Below are 19376 nucleotides of genomic sequence, written 5' to 3' on the forward strand. Positions count from 1 at the left end.
GGTTCAAACCTCTCAGCCCCCCTAGAGTCCCCTTCGCACTGCTTCTCAGATGATGTGCACAAGGGCGTTGGGCCCAGCGCCCTTGAGCCCCCAAAGTATTCCCATCAGGGCTTCTCAAACTTTAACATCTGTCTGGATCAACTAGGGATGTTGCTGAATTCAAATCATGAGTCAGTGGCTGAGGCGGGTCTCAAGATTCCACATTTCCAGCAAGCTCCCAGTGCCGCTGCTGCTCTGCAGACCACTCTTTGAGTCACGAGGTCTGAGTCTAGAAGTTGGCACTTCCCCCCGCCCCCCATAAAGAGCCAGACAGTAAATATTTTTGGCTTTGCAGGCTAGAGATCTCTGGTTGCAACTACCTAACTCTACCAAAAGCAACCAAAGCCCAAAGAAGCCACGGGCAGAATGTAAGCAAATGAGGATGGCTGTGTCCTAGGAAAACTTTACTTACAGAAACAGGCGGTATGCCAGCATGTCAGCCCCTCTAATCCGTCTCAGAGATTAGGAGATCTCTCCTTTCTAAAACAATCTATCTCACTGGCATCTACAAGCAAGCTCCTGTCTCCACCAATATAGATCCAGATACAGGACATCCCACTGCAGGCTGAAAAAAGAATACCTTAGCCATGGAGTGACCACAAGTACTACACTAGGAAACACATTCTTCTGTAGTAATCTGGGGTTGTCCTTTCACAGTCTCTAAGGTCCTTCTCAATCCTCCTGAACCCCTATCCTCCATAAATAATCTTCAAAGAGTTCTCCTGAACCCCTATCCTCCATACATAGTCTTCAAAGAGAAGAGAAAGCAATTCAAGTTTATGGATTCTTGCTTTTTCTCAAACACACTTTTTGTTTTTCAGATGTATGGAATGATGAGGAGAGAAGATACTTCAAAGCTTGTAACACAGGGTTTCTTTCTAATAGCTGATCCTGAATTACTGACCTGCCTGGAATTAAATCCAAGCATGAGGCAGGCTACAGCGCTGGTAGCTTTAAAGACAGTGGTGATGTGAACACAGAGGGTGGCTTCAGAAGACGATGCAGCCTCCGCTTATCAGAGTCAGCTCGTGTTCCCAGGTGTCTAAGCAGTTTTGCCATTGGTTCTTAGCCAGTCTGGAACTGGTGGAACAGAAGCCAGCCTATGCAATTCATTTCCCAGAGCTCCAGAGTTGGTGAAAGATTCAACATTTCAAACAATCCACGTTTCCACTCAGATTGTGTATATTTCCATGCTACATGCTCTGACAGCCCTGAGAGATTTCTGTTAAGTAACTCTCAGCTTGCAGTAATTAGCCAGAAAGCTGGAAACTTCAGACCTCCCAGAAGATTTTTGCCAAACACTTCTATTTACCTAAATCTCTTTTCCCCCTTTCAATCCCACTCAAAAATGCCTTAGATGGGCCCTGAAGACTTGATCTTTTCATGGGCCTTAATTCAAGAAAGGATAGGTGGTGCTACTGGAAAAGAATCTGCCTGCTGATGCAGGAGACCTAAGAGGCTAGGGTTCGATCCCTGGGTTGGGAAGATCCCTTGGAGGAGGACATGGCAATCCACTCCAGTATTCTTGCCTGGAGAATCCCATTGACAGAGGAGCCTGGTGGGCTATGGTCTGTAGGGTTACAAAGTTGGGCACTACTGAAGTGACTTAGCACACATGCACATATTTAAGCAATAGTTATGCATATTAAACCAGTTTTTGAGGGCAGACAGGTAGTTATAAAAATCTAGATACTGTGATCCTCTTTAAAAATAGTTCTAATAATAATGTAATGAAAATAGCAAACAACGGTTACTAGAAACAAGACAATCCATCTAATTGTTTTCCTCCACGGTCCTTGTCAACATGAATTTAAAATTTTTAATATAATTTTGCTATTGGGAGGAAAGATAGGTATGAACTTTATGGAAAGCAATTTGGCAACATTAATCAGATGTCTGAAAGCCATATCTCCTTTGATATAGCAGCTCCATGTTTAGAAATTTAACTTAAGGTGATTATTAAGGATATAGGCATAGATTTAACTTGAAAAATGTTCCTATCAGCAAAAGACTGAAAACACATAGATAAAGTCCAGCATAAGGGTGTGGATACATCCTTACAATGGAATAACATGCAGCTGTCCAAAATGATGTACATTAATTGACAGGAAAGATATTCATATTGTATTGTTAAAGAAAAAAAAAAGACAATTTTAAAATAAATATATAATAGAATTCTAGAAGAAAAAAACTCCAAAATGTTAGAATTTTTGGATGTTTTTCTCAGCAAATTGAAATTTGGGGATGATATTTAATTTCTACATCTCTACACCTGTAATTCTAATGCTTAACAAAGAGCATTTGTTCCCTGTGTTATAATGTACTACAAATATTCTAATAAATATATTTATGATCATATACAATTATGATTACATGTTCTGCTTTTGTCATTTATGTGTTATCTTTTAATGGAGAAAGTCTTTCCTCTGAGGCTTTAAAGTTTAAATCCCATTCTTTATCTCTTCTGTAAAAATAAGGTAGGACCAGGCTGCTGAGGAGCCTGGCAGATCCTTGGGACATGGCAGTAACCTGAAGTCCTCTCTTTCCTGTGATTTTCAGACTTTACTGTCTCCTTTGCTCTTGTGAAATGCTGACTCCTTGGGAATAGTAGTCCTGGGGTACAATGAGATTTTTTTGATTCTCCTCTATTGTCCATGGTTCTCAAAGGACTTCTGAAGAAGGGCTTATCCAGCAGTCCCTACCTCAGTTCAGGAATCAACTTGTACCCACTTTAATTCAGAGTCCTTCACTCAGCAGGAATTACAGTGGCTGCTGATATTCTGCGACATGTCACACTAGAAAGAGGTTCATCCCACAGTGACCCTCTCCTAGTTTCAGGAGAATTAGAATTCCACCCAATAGCAAAAAGACAGAAGCTGTCATGGAAAGCCTCCCTTCTTTGTCCTATCTTTTGCACTGTATTGCTTCGTCACATCAGATTCTTTGAAATGATTAAGCCTCTTCCTGGAGAATCATTTAAAAATGTGTTTGACCAAGACCTGAAGTGTTTACACTGTTTTTGAGAGGTGATAATCGACCTTGTTTCAAAATAGATTTCAGTGTCACTTACATGTCTCTTTGCCTAAGAATCACTAATTAGATGGCAAGCTCCAGTCGCACTAGAGAGGAATTAAAGCTTTGATTAAGGCTTCTCTAGTAAAGGGATATTAGAGAAATATTTCTGTCCTGATTCTAGTTCTGGTAGTGTACCAAGATCGTCATGGCTCCTGGGATTTTCAGACTATGACAGCGACGACGATGACAACAAAATCCAGAGACTTTAATAAGCTTTACTAAAGAACTCAAACAGCCATGGTGGGGGTGTGAAATTGAGTGTATCTTTCAAAAGTAGTCCTCTAGGGACTTTCCTGGCAGTCCAGTCATTAAGCCTTTGCCTTCCAGAGCAGGGGGTTTGATCCCTGGTCAGGGATCCCATGTGCCTCAGGGCCAAAAAACCAAAACATAAAACAGAAGTAATATTGTAACAAATAATGACTTTAAAAATGCTCCATATGATAAAAATAATCTTAAAAACAAACAAACAAAAGTAGCCACCTTCACAGCTCAAAATGGTGGTCTAGATGCCTGCTCACAAAGCAAGATCAAACTTTCCACCAGGGCTCCCTCTGTTATCTTTTCTTTAGATTTCCAACCCCTAGTGAGATGATAAGGAGCACGTAATGATTTACCGATCCATAGAAAAACAGCACCTGGTGAAAGAGAATGGCAGGACTTCTTCTCATTCTTGAAAAGAAGTTTTCACAAAAGTATCTCATAGAATTCTTTCTTTACCTAGGAGTATTGTCTTAGCTCCCTGAAGATGTGATATTAAATTGAGACACTTAGATTCTGCATAGGTGTATTTTCCACAGATAACTGTCCCACTCTATTGAGCAAATATCATGTATTCTTTTCATATTTCTTCAGATAGGAATGTTGTAAAACTGCTGTTGACACCAAATCAAGATGACCAGTGTTTTCCCTGCATGATCTTGGTTCTTAAAACCATTGCTTGTTATCCAACTCACTTTTCCAGATAAGAGACCTAATCTTTTAAGATTGCAGATTCACCTCAACTCATTTTGGTTTCCACTCTACACTAAGCCAAAAATTTGGGTGGCAACATCCGAAATTAGTTCTAGCTATCTAAGCTGTAAAAATTTACCAGCTTGTAAATCTGAATGTGAACCTTGTCTTGATAATTGATTACAACCTCTTTGCAGAAGATTTCTTTATTTGTAAAACAATGCCTCTTCACTTGAAAGATAAAATAAGCAAGGCAGCTACAATCACCGTGAAGTGATATGCAACAAAATGTCACACGAATGACAACTCACTGGAGCGGACATTCTCATTTAGCTCAAAGCTATTTTAGGACTCAACATGCTACCAGTGTGTGTTTTCTCCAGATAACCAAGTCACTGTGGTCAAAATAAGAGCTTTATGCTGTTGCCCTGTAGCTTTCTGCAAGTTTAGGGCTTTTAAGGATTAGGACTATAATTCGGCCAGCCATGTCTGACTCTTTGTGACCCCATGGATTGTAGCCTGCCAGACTCCTCCTTGGAATTATCCAGGCAAGAATACTGGAGTGGGTAGCCATTCCCTTCTCCAGGGGATCTTCACAAGCCAGGGAGCAAACCTGGATCTCCTGCATTGCAAGCAGATTCCTTACCATGCAAGCCACCAGGAAAGCCCATAATAATAATAATAATAATAATAATAATATATTGGTTACTGTGAGTTAGGTACTGTGCTAGAGGGTAAACATACAGTATTATACTTAACCTAACAACAATTATCTGAGTTAGACATTATTCAGTGGGTTTAAAATTGTGCCTAAATGTTTATAGCAAGTGAATTACAAACCCTGAGAGTTGGATCTAGGTCTGTGTAACTTACAACATGGTTTCTCTCAGAGACATGAGAAATAGAATATTTCAACACACAAAGATGTCACAGTCCCCAGCAACTGCAGCCGCCATGGATGGTGAGCTGGTGAACTCCGAGGGGACCCAGGAAGGAAAGAATACCAGCCATCTAGTAGCCATCACTGCAGCTGCTCCCTATGGTGAGCCCTGAGGAAACTAAGGATGTGAAGAAAACACAGGAAATTGGCCCCCAATAGCTAGGTGCATATCAAAGGGATGATTTCAGTGAGCCCAGACTCTTGCATCTTTCTATATATAGAAAAGCCCTAAATTCCTCAACTTGGGTTATCTGGTTTTCTTTAATTAATGATAATCTTTTGATATCCAGACTTGCACTTGTTTGCAAAATTTCTGTATAACCTGGCTCCTCCCATCACCTCCTTGGAGCAGTTCTCTCAGGGTTTCTTGAGCTGCTGCCTCCTGGACATGAAGTCCTAAAAATTTCCACTGAATAAAACATAACTCTCAACTTTTACGTTGTGAATATTTTCAAGTCCACAGACAGCATTGATATTTTTATGGGTTATTGTTTTGATGGAGGTTGTGCACTGTAGGCTATTTAGCAGCTTCTTGGCCTCTAACCCAGATGCCAGGAGCAAATTCCTAAGTGTGACAACCAAAACTGTCTCCAGACATTGGCAATGTCCTAGAAGGAGAGTGAAATTGTTCCCAAATGAGAATCACTGCTCTAGAATTAGAGATTTGACTCCAGATTTCTCTTTTCTGGCCTATAATGCAGATTTCTCTCTCCAAGGTGGATTTCTGAAGTGTTCCTCATTTTTTCTCTTTGAAAATGTTGAGTTACAGAAATAACTGGCAGACCGTAGCAGAAATTGTATAGCAACTGTATGTAATAAACCTATAGTATAAACGGTCTGCCCCTTCTTCTCTCCCACCCGGGCTCTTCTTTTTGTCTGTTTCCAGGTGGATGATATGAAGAGAGAACCACGGCAAGTTGCCCTATTTCCCTGTGTTTTTCCTCCTCCATCAGAATACATATTTCCTGTTGGGCTCTTTGGAGACCTCCTGCTTCTCTGCAGGGCAAGAGTTTACTGGAAAGAGGACGTTGAATGATAAACATACAAATTTGCAGTTGGAATCTTTGAACAAGGAACCTGGATCACTGACCTTAGCAGCGAGTCCAGTTGCTCAGCCTGGCCTTTGATTAGGAAATTGAGGTGAATGTTTGTTAGGAAAACTGACCTTACTCATGCCTTGGGATCTGATCAAGGGCCTCACCTGATTTTGAAGGCTTTTCTCCTTCTGTGTCAGATATGAAGATACATTGGCAGCCACAAGTGTATGCGAGTTGCCTGTTAGAGGCTGTTCCTTCCCACTAGGGAGGTGGCATCCCCAGGCAAGTCCCTGGGAAGATGGCTTAAAGCAGCCTGAAGATGAGTGTGCCTCGCTGTCTTCCTAAGAGCTTACTCTGCAACCCTGCCACACTTCCATCACCCAGAGTCCCAGTAAGAGAAAGTCTCTCTATAAATCCAGGTGCCATAAATCTGGAGGGGTCATCAATGTAACTTATTAGTCAACTTTGGGAGTGAAAGAGTCCTGCGATCTGCTTCTGCATTCTGGATGACTTTTGGGGAGACTCAAAACAGCCTCAAGGGGGAGGGGACCTAGTATGTCATCTTTCCATTCCCTTCCCATTTCCAACACCAGCTCAGAGTACTTGGAGTTCATTTAGCCAACGGGAGGGGGCACCCTTTTCTTTGCACCCGTGGTCCGCGTGCCCCGCCCGGCGGGCGCTCACCTTGTGCTGTTTCCACATGGCCCCCAGCGGCTTCACCTCGTGCTTGCTGTGCCGGCCTTCCTCCAGGCACAGATAGCACACCGGGGTTCGGCAGCTTAAGCAGTACATGCTGTAGTTCTCCATTTCGTGTTCGGGGCACGTAGGGTACTTGCGGGAGGTGCTGCCCCCCGCCGCTCCGGCTGCGGCGGCTCCAGGGCTCTTGCAGCCGCCACTTCCGCTGGAGGCGCCCTGGACAGCGCCCGGAGACCCCGAGGCGACCTCGGAGGGCGCGGGCGGCGGCGGCGGCTGCACCAGGCGATGCTTAGCGAAGGGTCCCCGGGACGGATGGCACTTGAGCTGGCAGGCAGCGCAGTAGAGCACGTCACACTGCTCGCAGAGCGTAGCGGCCGGCTCCGGCGGGGTGCGGTCGCACAACTGGCAGATGGCCACCGCCGCCGCTGCGGACGCCCCCGGCGCCGCCCCGCGGCCCTGCTGATACCGCTGCACGATAGCCTCCAGCAGTCGGTTGCGCTGGAAGCCGCGCAGGCCGCGGTGGTCCAGGGAGGCGCTGCGGTGGCACTGCGGACACGTGATGGAGCTTGAGGACGAGGACAGCGAGGAGCAGGCGGCGCCCCGAGCAGCGGCGGCGGAGGAGCCGGGAGGCGCCGGCACCATGGGCAGCACGCGAACCCCGTTTGGGGACTTGAGGCTCGGGGTGTAAGAGCCATAACCGCTGTCTGTCTCACTGTACAAGCTCAGCTTGTCCGCGTGGTCGCTGCCGCCTCCCGCACCGCCGCCCAGGCCGCCAGCTGCGCTTCCGCCCGCGCCGCTGCACGCCGGGCCAGCAGCCGCCTCCTGGTCTAGAGGGGGCGCGGCGGCGGCGCTTGCGGACAGCACCGAGCCCCGAGAATGCAGAAGCGGCGGGGGCAGGTGTTGCTCACCGTCCGGGGTCTGCACCGCGATGGTACGGGCACAAGGCAGGCAGACATTGTGGGAACACGGCAAGATGATGGGCTCCCGAAACAGGGAGCCGCACACTGGGCACTTCAGCTCCTCCTCCATCGCTGCGCCGGCGGAGAACTGCTCAGGGTGAAAGGTGGAATGGCCCAAGCTCCGGAGAAGGGCAGAGGAGAATAAGTGAGGTTAGCACCAATGGGATGGGAGGAGGGAGCATCACACGGGCAAGACTACTTTGCAACCCGTGGGCACGCCCCTCTCTGTGTCCTGGGGCCACCGCCCATAGACGATTAGGTGAGGGGGAAGAGGTAAAAGAGGCTTCTCACCTCCTGCCCGCGAGGCTCCTGCACCAGAGGCTTCAACCTGCGGCCAGAGTCCGGGGCCGTTCGGCTGCCCTCGCCGTGGCTTGCGAGATGCTTTAGGTGATGAGTCAGCACTAGCGCCGCCGCCGGCAGCAGCGGGCGTCTCCTCTCCACATCAGGACCAGCTGCTGGGTTGCGGATCGCTAGCTCTCCCGTTTCAGCCCCTCCGTTCCAGGTTCCAACGGGCAGCTGTCCAGGGGCCCCCTTTGCCCTCGCCCCCCCCCCCTCCCCCAGTCCGGGAGATCTGTGAGAAGGCGGGCGAGCAGGCAGCTTGGCCTTGGGGCTGGGTTCAGCACCACGAGGCGACGGACAGCGCCCGGGAACCAAAGGTGCCTCTCGAGCTTCTCTGGTCCCAGCGGCCTCCACCTGCCGGGTCTCCGCGCCAGCGACTACCTCCGGCGGCCGTGCGGGCCTGGAGACCTTCTCTCACCTCCCTCTCCGGCCGCTGCTGCCGCCGGCCGAGCGCGCCCTGGGGCTCTCTCTCCCCGAGGGCAGGATTGACCCGCCGCTTCGGTTCGCAGCCTCTGCTCCTGCGGCGCCTCTGACCTTGGCCGCGCGACGCTGCAACCAGCGGGCGGAGGGTGAGCGCCCGGCTGGCTCGGGAATCCCCTGTCGTCTTCCTCCCCGCGCAGCCTCCTCCCGACGCCGCGCGCCCAGGAGTTGTAATTTCCAGAGCCGAGAGTAGTGATGGGGAGGAGGGGAGAAGGAGGGAGGCGGAGTCTGCTCGGCGAATGAGGGCTCGCCTCTTGCTGCTAGGGGAGGCAAGGGACAATTTTAAGGGTTCGCAGAGAGGATCATTGTTAATAACAATCTATTATTCGGATGGAAATTGCATCTTGAATTAGTACGACGACCCGTCCCGTCCCGTCCCTGCCATCATCTCCCCCGCCCATTCCCCCTTACTCCCACCCGCCACCATAAAAGGGTAAAAACAGGGTCCTAGAAAGCCAGTTGTTTACAAATGCAGCGATAGCACGGCTGACAGTCGCTTCCTAAATCTGATAGACCGAAAAATGCAGCAGCAAGATGTCGGACAACCTGGAGTCAAAGGGTGAGGTTTTATTTATGGATCGAATCACAAGCCGTCTTGTCTCTTCAATCGAGAGGGCTCCTGCGCGATCGATGTTAATCGTCTAATAGAGAGAGGACCCCGCACGAAATTTATGAAATGGGACTTCCTGGCGAAACGCGAAGACGAGCCACCTATGCTCGCTGGCCCTCGGAACCCATTCCCCGGACCCGGGCCTACCCTGCCGCCGAGGGGGCGGCGAGGGGCAGGCGGGAAGGCAGCGAGCATAGCTGCTAGTTTTATGAATGAAAAAATCTCCACATTGTGCCAGCCAGCCGCGAGGAGAGCCTCCCACCCGCGGCCAGGCTGCTCGTCTGCGTAGCTGTTGTCTCTCCGCCGCCGGGAAGGATGGGTGGGGAGGCCCCCCGGGAACGCGGGGACTGGGGGCTGGCAGGAGCAAGTGCTCGCGGCGCAGACGGCTCTGCCTACCGACGCTTCACGCTGGCCTGAAACAGACACAAATTAGGAAATCGCTTGTTTAAAAACGACAAGAATATTGAAGTCACGCCTCCCCCTGTTCTCGGGTTCTCCCGCGCTCCAAACAAAGGCAGGAGAGGCGCCGCAGCGCCGGGCGGGGAGCCTCGGTGTCTGCCAGTCACCGGGCGGGGAGCGCGCCCACGGGGGAGGGGCGGCCGCGGGAGAACGCCGCCCACCTGGGGAGACCAGTGCCTGGGATAAGGGGTTGGGGGCGGCGCAGGTAGACCCCCGCGGGCGAGGCGTGCTGACGTTCTCCTGACGGAACTCTCCGAGTCAGGATCCCAGGTGAGAATCTCGGCTCCTTCCCTGACCAGTGGCTTCCACCCTGAGCAGTCTACTTATGCTTTCCTAGTCTCTGAGCCTGCATCTGTCAAGGAGAATGGTAATCATACTTCTGTGTGAGAACTAAACGAAGTTGTCCTAAATACAGATTGCATATCTTACTGCCTGCTCTAAAATCCCGTGACTCTTCAGTTCAGCTTTGGCCACTGTTGAACAGCCAGCTTCCAGTTCGTCTTAAAGTTGAAGAGCAGGCCCGCAGCGTGGAGCGTAGAGAGCAACACAGAGTTAAAAGGCCTGAGCGGAATTCTCAGCTGCAGGGAGCTTAGGAGGATTCAACCAGGCGTCAGTATCCCCAGATGGGGCGCGGTGACCCCCTGTTTTAATCTCCCTTCTATAATAAAGTCACTATGTACTGCATCTTGCCTGCAATGCTTTGAAGCCTTCAAGAAAGTTGCTATAGTGTTACTACTGCTGTGGGGTGGGATGGGGGGATTCGGGTGGGGCGTTTAGGTGTAGGTAGCTTATGTGATTGAATCATTCAAAGATGCATTTGTTGTGATGTTAGCAGTATCGTCACTCACCCCAGCCCATCTCAGCAACCTGGTGACTATAAAGGAAATAATAATCTCTTACGGTTCTACTGTGAACAGGCCTGCCTGCCAAGCGCCCCACTCCATCCCCAACCAGTGCATATGTCTGAAAGACACGCTCTGCTTTGTCATTTTCAGGCCAAGACAAACTGCTTAGGGGGTCAGGCTGAGCACTGGGAGCTCTTGAAGGGGAATGGAAATATGCCCGATCAGGACTAAATTCCAGTGACTCTGTCACTCAAACTGAGCATGATTTTGTTTTCCGTGGGAAGGAAGCACAGAATTCTCCACCTGTGCCTTTCCCACCTGCCCCCTTCCATTCCCTCAATCCCATGATCTAAATCAGCTTAACCTTGTACAGCTGTTGCTGAGGCATTGCTCACTGTGGGGATTGGCATCCTTCAGCTGCTATGTAGGAGGTGGGGTTACACGATGGTTCCAATAGCTTACTGCACATAACCATAGTCACTAATAGTTGTCAACATCGCTATAAAAGTCCTCTTTCTGTCCCGAGTCATGTACCATACGTATACAGAAAAATAATCTCACTTCTCTGATCCTCAGTTTTTTTGTATGTAAAATTTAAGGATAGAATTCATTGGTTCTAAAAGTCTCTGTATATTATTGATAATTGTTAAGACTGGAATCCCAGAGTCAGACACAACTTAGTCACTAAACAACAACAACAACAACAATGATAGAACTTACCTGGTGGTTCAGTGGTTAAGAATCTGCCTGCCAATGCAGGGGCCATGGGCTCAGCCCCTGGTCCAGGAAGATCCCATGTGCCTCAGGGCAGCAAAGCACATGTGCCACACCTACTGAGCCAGCAAGCGCAACTACTGAAGCCCACTTGCCTAGAGCCTGTGCTTTGCAACACGAAAAGCCACCGCAGTGAGAAGCCTGAGTAGCTCCCACTCACCTCAACTAGAGAATGCCCATGCTTACCACCGAAGACTCAGTGTAGCCCAAATAATCAAGTGAGTGGTGCTCAGTCATGTCCAGCTCTTTGCTACCCTGTAGGATTTCTTTCAGGAAGAATACTGGAGTGGGTTGCCATTTCCTCCTCCAGAGACCTTCCTGACCCAGGGGTTGAACCTGTGTTTCCTGCACTGGCAAATGGATTCTTTATGACTAGCATCACCTGGGAAGCCCCAATAAATAAATAAGTAAATGAAAATTTTAAAAAAGAATGATATATCTTCCTTAATAAAAATTACTCTCATGAAGACATTTGATTCCAAGATTGAATGGCATATCCATTTCAAGTCAAAATCTGGGCCTCATTTAGATGGTGAGGAAAATAATAATATTTCCATTGTAGCACTTGACAGTGTGTCCTCGACTGTTAAGTCTACTGTAAAAAAAAGTCATAGACTGAGTGGTTTAAACAACTAAATTTACTGCTCACAGTTCCAGAGGCTGAGAAGTCAATGATCAAAGCACTAGCAGATCTGATGTCTGGTGAAGATACCCCCCTTGATGCCAGACAGCTGCCTTCTTTATGAATCCTTACATGGAGAAGGGGAGAGCAGAGAAAGCTCTCATATCTCTTCTTACAAAGGCACTAATTCCACTCACAAGGGAGCTACCCTCATGACCTAATTGCCTCCAAAAGGCCCCTCTTCCAAATATATTATGATGATAGTTAGGATTTCAATATATGAATTTTCGGTGAGGTACATATTTAGTTCACAGTACAATGTGAAATTATATAATTAAATTTTAAAATTTTTGTTTATTTATTTAATTTTGGCTGCGCTGGGTGGACCACAGCTTTGCCTAAGTGGATGAAACTATGAATCATGCCATGTAGGGATGATGGACGGGTCATGGTGGAGAGTTCTCACAAAATGTGGTCCACTGGAAGAGAGAATGGCAAACCACTTCAGTATTCTTGCCTTGAGAACCCCATGAACAGTATGAAAAGGCAAAAAGATAGGACACTGAAAGTTGAACTCCCCAGGTCAGTAGGTGCTCAATATGCTACTGGAGAAGAGCAGAGAAAAAGCTCCAGAAGGAGTGAAGATTCTGAGCCAAAGCAGAAATAACCCTCAGTTGTGGATGCATCTGGTGGTCAAAGTAAACTCCAATGCTGTAAAGAACAATATTGCGTAGGAACCTGGAATGTTAGGTCCATGAATCAAGGTGAACTGGAAGTGGTCAAATAGGAGATGTCAAGAGTGAATATCTACATTTTAGGAGTCAGTGAACTAAAATGGACTGGAATGGGAAAATTTAATTCAGATGACCATTATATCTACTACTGTGGGCAAAAATTCCTTAGAAGAAATGGAGTAGCCCTCACAGTCAACAAAAGGGTCTGAAATGCTGTACTTGGGTGCAATCTAAAAAATGACAGAATGATCTCGGGTTGCTTCCAAGGCAAACCATTCAGTATCACAGTAATCCAAGTCTGTGTCCCAACCACTGGGCTTCCCAGGTGGTGCTAGTGGTAAAGAACCTGCCTGCCAATGCAGAAGATGTAAGAGATGTGGGTTTGATCCCTGGGTCAGAAAGATCGCCTGGAGGAGGGCAGGGCACTCCAATATTCCTGCCTGGAGAATCCCATGGACAGGGGAGCCTGGCAGGTTATAATCCATGAGGTTGCAAAGAGTCGGATATGACTGAAGCGAATTAGCACACACACACACACACACATATGACCCAACCACTATTGCTGAAGATGCTGAAGTTGAATGGTTCTATGAAGACCTATAAGATCTTGTAGAACTAACATCAAAAAAAGATGTCCTTCTCATCATAGGGGATTGGAATGCAAAAGTAGGAAGAGATACCTGGAGTAACAGGCAAATTTGACCTTGGAGTACAACATGAAGCAGGGCAAAGTCTAACAGAGTTTTGCCAAGAGAACACACTGGTCATAGTGAATACCCGCTTCTATAAACACAAGAGATGACTCTATACATGAACATCACCAGATGGTCAATACTGAAATCAGATTGATTATATTCTTTGATATAATGAATGGAGAAGATGGACAAGCTTTATACAGTCAGCAAAAACAAGACCTGGAGCTGACTGTGGCTCAGATCATGAACATTTGACTATTTGAGCATTTGAATATTGCAAAATTCAGACTTAAATTGAAGAAAGTAGGGAAAACCACTAGGCCATTCAGGTACCTAAATCAAACCCCGTACAATTATATAGTGGAAGTGACAAATAGATTCAAGGGATTAGGTCTGATAGACAGAGTGCCTGAAGAACTATGGACAGAGGTTTGAAATATTGTATAGGAGACAGTGATCAAAACCATCACCAAGAAAAGAAATGCAAAAAGGCAAAATGGTTGTCTGAGGAAGCCTTACAAATAGCTGAGAAAAGAAGAGAAGTGAGAGGCAAAGAATAAAAGGAGAGATATACCCAACTGAATGCAGAGTTCCAAATAATAGCAAGGAGAGATAAGAAAGCCTTCCTCAGTGAACAGTGCAAAGAAATAGAGGAAAACAATAGAATGGGAAAGATTAGAGATCTCTTCGAGAAAATTAGAGATACCAAGGGAACATTTCATGCAAAGATGGGCACAATAAAAGACAGAAATGATATGGACCTAACAGAAGCAGAAGATATTAAGAAGAGGTGGCAAGAATACACAGAAGAACTATACAAAAAAGATCTTAATGACTGTGATAACCACAATGGTATGATCACTCACCTAAAGCCAGACGTCCTGGAGTTTGAAGTAGGGTTGGCCTTAGGAAACATAAGTGCAAACAAAGCTAGAGGAGGTGATGGAATTCTAGCTGAACTACTTCAAATCCTAAAAGATAAAGTTGTTAAAGTGCTGCACTCAATATGCCAGCAAATTTGGACAGTTCAGCAGTGGCCACAGGACTGGAAAAGGTCGGTTTTCATTCCAGTCCCAAAGAAGGGCAATGCCAAAGAATGTTCAAACTACTGCACAATTGTATTCATCTCACACGCTAGCAAGATAATGCTAAAAAATCCTCCTAGGCTTCAACAGTATGTGAAACAAGAACTTTCAGATGTCCAAGCTGGATTTGAAAAAGGCAGAGGAACCAGAGATCAAATTGCTAACATCTGCTGGATCATAGAAAAAGCAAGAGAGTTCCAGAAAACCTCTACTTCTGTTTCATTGACTACGCCAAAGCCTTTGACTGTGTAGATCACAGCAAACTGTGGAAAATTCTACAAGAGGTGGGAATACCAGACCACCTGACCTGCCTCCTGTGAAACCTGTATGCAGGTCAGGAAGCAACAGTTAGAACCAGACATGGAACAACAGACTGGTTTCAAATTGGGAAAGAAGTAGGTCAAGGCTGTATATTCTCACCCTGCTTATTCAACATATATGCAGAGTTCAGTTCAGTTCAGTCGCTCAGTCATGTCTGACTCTTTGCGACCCCATGAATCACAGCACACCAGGTCTCCCTCTCCATCACCAACTCCTGAAGTCTACCCAAATCCATGTCCATCAAGCTGGTGATGCCATCCAGCCATCTCATCCTCTGTCGTCCCCTTCTCCTCCTGCCCCCAATCCTTCCCAGCATCAGGGTCTTTCCCAGTGAGTCAACTCTTCACATGAGGTGGCCAAAGTATTGGCGTTTCAGTTTCAGCATCAATCCCTCCAATGAACACCCAGGACTGATCTCCTTTAGGATGGACTGGTTGGATCTCCTTACAGTCCAAGGGACTCTCAAGAGTCTTCTCCAGCACCACAGTTCAAAAGCATCAATTCTTCTGCACTCAGCTTTCTTCACCGTCCAACTCTCACATCCATACACGACCACTGGAAAAACCATAGCCTTGACTAGACGGATCTTTGTTGACAAAGTAATGTCTCTGCTTTTAAATATGCTGTCTAGGTTGGTCATAGCTTTTCTTCCAAGGAGTAAGCATCTTTTAATTTCATGGCTGCAATCAACATCTGCAGTGATTTTGGAGCCCAGAAAAATAAAGTCTCTCACTGTTTCCACTGTTTCTCCATCTATTTCCCATGAAGTGATGGGACCAGATGCCATGATATTAGTTTTCTGAATGTTGAGTTTTAAGCCAACTTTTTCACTCTCCTCTTTCATTTTCATCAAGAGGCTTTTTAGTTCCTCTTCACTTTCTGCCATAAGGGTGGTGTCATCTGAATATCTGAGGTTATTGATATTTCTCCCAGCAATCTTGATTCCAGCTTGTGTTTCCTCCAGCCCAGCGTTTCTCATGATGTACTCTGCATATAAGTTAAATAAGCAGGGTGACAATATACAGCCTTGACATACTGCTTTTCCTATTTGGAACCAGTCTGTTGTTCCATGTCCAGTTCTAACTGTTGCTTCCTGACCTGCATACAGGTTTCTCAAGAGACAGATCAGATGGTCTTGTATTCCCATCTCTTTCAGAGTTTTCCACAGTTTACTGTGATCCACACAATGCCTTTGGCATAGTCAATAAAGCAGAAATAGATGTTTTTCTGAAACTTTCTTGTTTTTTTGATGATCAAGCAGATATTGACAATTTGATCTCTGGTTCCTCTGCCTTTTCTAAAACCAGCTTGAACATCTGGAAGTTCATGGTTCATGTATTGCTGAAGCCTGGCTTAGAGAATTTTGAGCACTACTTTACTAGCGTGTGAGATGAGTGCAATTGTGGGGTAGTTTGAGCATTCTTTGGCATTGCTTTTCTTTGAGATTGGAATGAAAATTGACCTTTTCCAGTCCTGTGGCCACTGCTGAGTTTTCCAAATTCACTGGCATGTTGAGAAAAGCACTTTCACAGCATCATCTTTCAGGATTTGAAATAGCTCAACTGGAATTCCATCACCTCTACTAGTTTTGTTCGTAGTGATGCTTCCTAAGGCCCACTTGACTTCACATTCCAGGATGTCTGGCTCTAGGTGAGTGATCACACCATCGTGATTATCTGGGTCGTGAAGATCTTTTTTGTCCAGTTCTTCTGTGTATTCTTGCCACCTCTTCTTAATATCTTCTGCTTCTGTTAGGTCTATACCATTTCTGTCCTTTATTGAGCCCATCTTTGCAAAGCAAGAGAGTTCCAGAAAAACAACTATTTATGCTTTATTGACTATGCCAAAGCCTTTTACTGTGTGGATCACAATATACTGTGGAAAATTCTGAAAGAGATGAGAATACCAGACCACCTGACCTGCTTCTTGAGAAACCTGTATGCAGGTCAGAAAGCAACAGTTAGAACTGGCCATGGAGCAACACACTGGCTCCAAATAGGAAATGGAGTACATCGAGGCTGTATATTGCCACCCTGCTTTTTTAACTTATGTGCAGAGTACATCATGAGAAACACTGGGCTGGATGAAGCACAAGCTGGAATCAAGATTGCTGGGAGAAATATCAATAACCTCAGATATGCAGATGATACCACTCTTAAGGCAGAAAGTAAAGAAAAACTGAAGAGCTTCTTGATGAAGGTGAAAGAGGAGAGTCGAAAAACTGGTTTAAATCTCAATATTCAAAAAATTAAGGTCATGGCATCCAGTCCCATCACTTCATGGTAAATAGATGGGGAAACAATGGAAACAGTGGCTGATTATATTTTTCTGGGCTCCCAAATCACTGCGGATGGTGACTGCAGCCATGAAATTAAAAGAAGCTTGCTGCTTGGAAGAAAAGCAATGACAAACCAAGATAACATATCAAAAAGCAGAGACATCACTTTGCCCATAAAGGTCCGTATAGTCAAAGTTATAGTTTTTCTAGTCATGTACGGATGTGAGAGTTGGACCGTAAAGAAGGCTGAGTGCCAAAGAATTGATGCTTTTGAACTGTGGTGTTGGAGAAGACTCTTGAGGGTCACTTTGACAGTAAGGAGATCAAGCCAGTCAATCCTAAAGGAAATCAGCCCTGAATACTCATTGGAAGGACTGATGCTGAAGCTGAATCTATAATACTTTGGCCACCTGATGTTGACTCATTGGAAAAGACCCTGATGCTGGGAAAGATTGAAGGCAGGAGGAGAAGGGGACGACAGAGGAGGAGATGATTGGATGGTATCACCGACTTGATGGACATGAGTTTGATCAAGCTCCAGGAGTTGGTGAGGGACAGGGAAGCCTGGCGTGCTGCATTCCATGGGGGTGCAAAGAGTCGGACATGACTGAGCAACAGAATTGGACTGGACTTTGTTGCTCTCCATGAGCTTTATTTAGTTGTAGTGCTCAGGCTTCTCATTGTGGTGGCTTCTCTTGTTGCAGCTTGTGGGCTCCAGAAAATAGCCTCAGTAGAGGTGGAGCACAAGTTTAGTTGCCCTGCGGTACGTGGAATCTTCCCAGACCAGGGACTGATCTGTGTTCTTTGCATTGGCATGCAGATTCTTCATCACTGGACTACCAGTGATGTCTGGAAATTATATCCTTGTATATAATCTCATTTAATCCTCACAACAAGTATGGAAAATCACCACATTGTCTTAATTTTATGATGAATATAGTTTTATATTTTAATGTTGCTGAAATCAATAAGTATATTACAATTGACACATACTTCTCTCTCCACGCTTACCTTGACAATTTCTTATTAAATTGATAGTGCATCTTGCAGTCACTTAGAATCATGGAAATATTTTATTATTTCCATTTTACAGACAAGGAAACTGAGATGAGGACACTCAAGGTCTTACGGCTTTTAATGGTGGATCTAAAACTGGTCTGAATTCAAGTTCAAAGCATTTTCCTTTCAACCACAGTTGCCAGTGAAGACCTGTGTCACAAGTCACAACTGTGTCACAGTTACTGATGGACAGTCTCGGGGAGGAACAGGGAATACTGGTGTCCATGCTCCTTTTCTCACTTGGTCCATTAAACATGCAGCTCTCTGCCTTCCCAGGCTCCCCCACCCTCCAGGTCCAGTGTTAGTCGCTCAGTTGTGTCCGACTCTTTGTGACCCACGGACTGTAGCCCACCAAGCTCCTCTGTCCATGGGATTCTCCAGGCAAGAATACTGGAGTGCGTAGCCATTCCCTTCTCCAGGGGATCTTCCAGACCCAGGGACCGAACCCCGTCTCCTACATTACAGGCAGATTCATTACCATATGCGCCACCAGGGAAGCCCCCTCCAGGTTAGGTGTATCTCTAATGAGCTTCTGAAGTATTCTGTCTTATTCTTCGTATCTCTGTCATTGCCTGTTGTTTTTGTTTATATCTCTCTCTCCTCGGGACAAGAAGCTTCTCAAGAATGGTGTCTGTGTCTATATTGTTTCCCAGGTGTGTTTCCTCTGCTATTTTCTGGCTCTGACTACGTTTCCCATTTTTGTAGACCAACTGACTGGCTGTCAGTTTGAGAATATCCATTCCCTTAACCTTCCCTGAAAAACTTAGGTGGAAATAATTTTTTTCCCTGTGGAAAATATCAACAGATATACAAGGAACTTTTCTCTGTTTAATTCTGAAGTTCAAATAGGTTACTGAGTTTTTCCTTTGGGTGTGTGTGCACATACACTCTCCTGTTCATGTGCATCTTTTCTTAAAATTCTTTATTTACTCATCTTCTTAGTGTTTAACCTGATTATTCCTACTTGGTTCTTTCCTTCTCGACCATCTTCTCTGTTCTAAACTACTTACCCCTGGTGGTCCAATGGGTAAAAGTCTGCCTGCCAATGCAGAGGACACTGGGTTTGATTCCTGGTCTGGAAAGATTGCACATGCGTCGGTGTAACTAAGCCAGTGGGGCATGACTGGAGCCTGGGCGCTGAGAACCTGTGCTCTGCAATAGGAGAGGCCACAGCCGTGAGAGCCGGCTCAACACAACTGGGGAGTAGCCCCAGGTTGCCAAAAGTCTGAGTGCAGCAATGAAGACCCAACTCAGCCAAAAATAAATAAATACATTTAAAAAAGATAATTATCCCTCTTAAAAAAATACTAAACTACTTACTGGTCTCAGAAAAGTGGCCCTATATTTAATTTCTAGTGTCATCACAGTTACTCCATTT

At 46.1% G+C, this 19376-nt stretch overlaps 1 protein-coding gene across 3 annotated transcripts in view; it reads right to left on the minus strand.

Annotated features, from left to right (window-relative positions):
• Positions 1 to 7767, minus strand: part of TRIM67 (tripartite motif containing 67) — a 53727-nt gene extending 45960 nt beyond the window's left edge. For 2 of the 3 annotated variants that reach the window (XM_061162995.1, XM_061162996.1), the window contains exon 1: positions 6727 to 7767. In XM_061162995.1, coding sequence (XP_061018978.1) covers positions 6727 to 7767 — 1041 coding nt within the window. The remainder of the gene's footprint in view (positions 1 to 6726) is intronic. The other variant, XM_061162997.1, reaches the window with a different exon arrangement.
• Positions 7768 to 19376: the final 11609 nt, after the last annotated feature.

This window comes from Dama dama, chromosome 15, assembly GCF_033118175.1.
Source record: "Dama dama isolate Ldn47 chromosome 15, ASM3311817v1, whole genome shotgun sequence".
Lineage (NCBI taxonomy): Eukaryota > Metazoa > Chordata > Mammalia > Artiodactyla > Cervidae > Dama > Dama dama.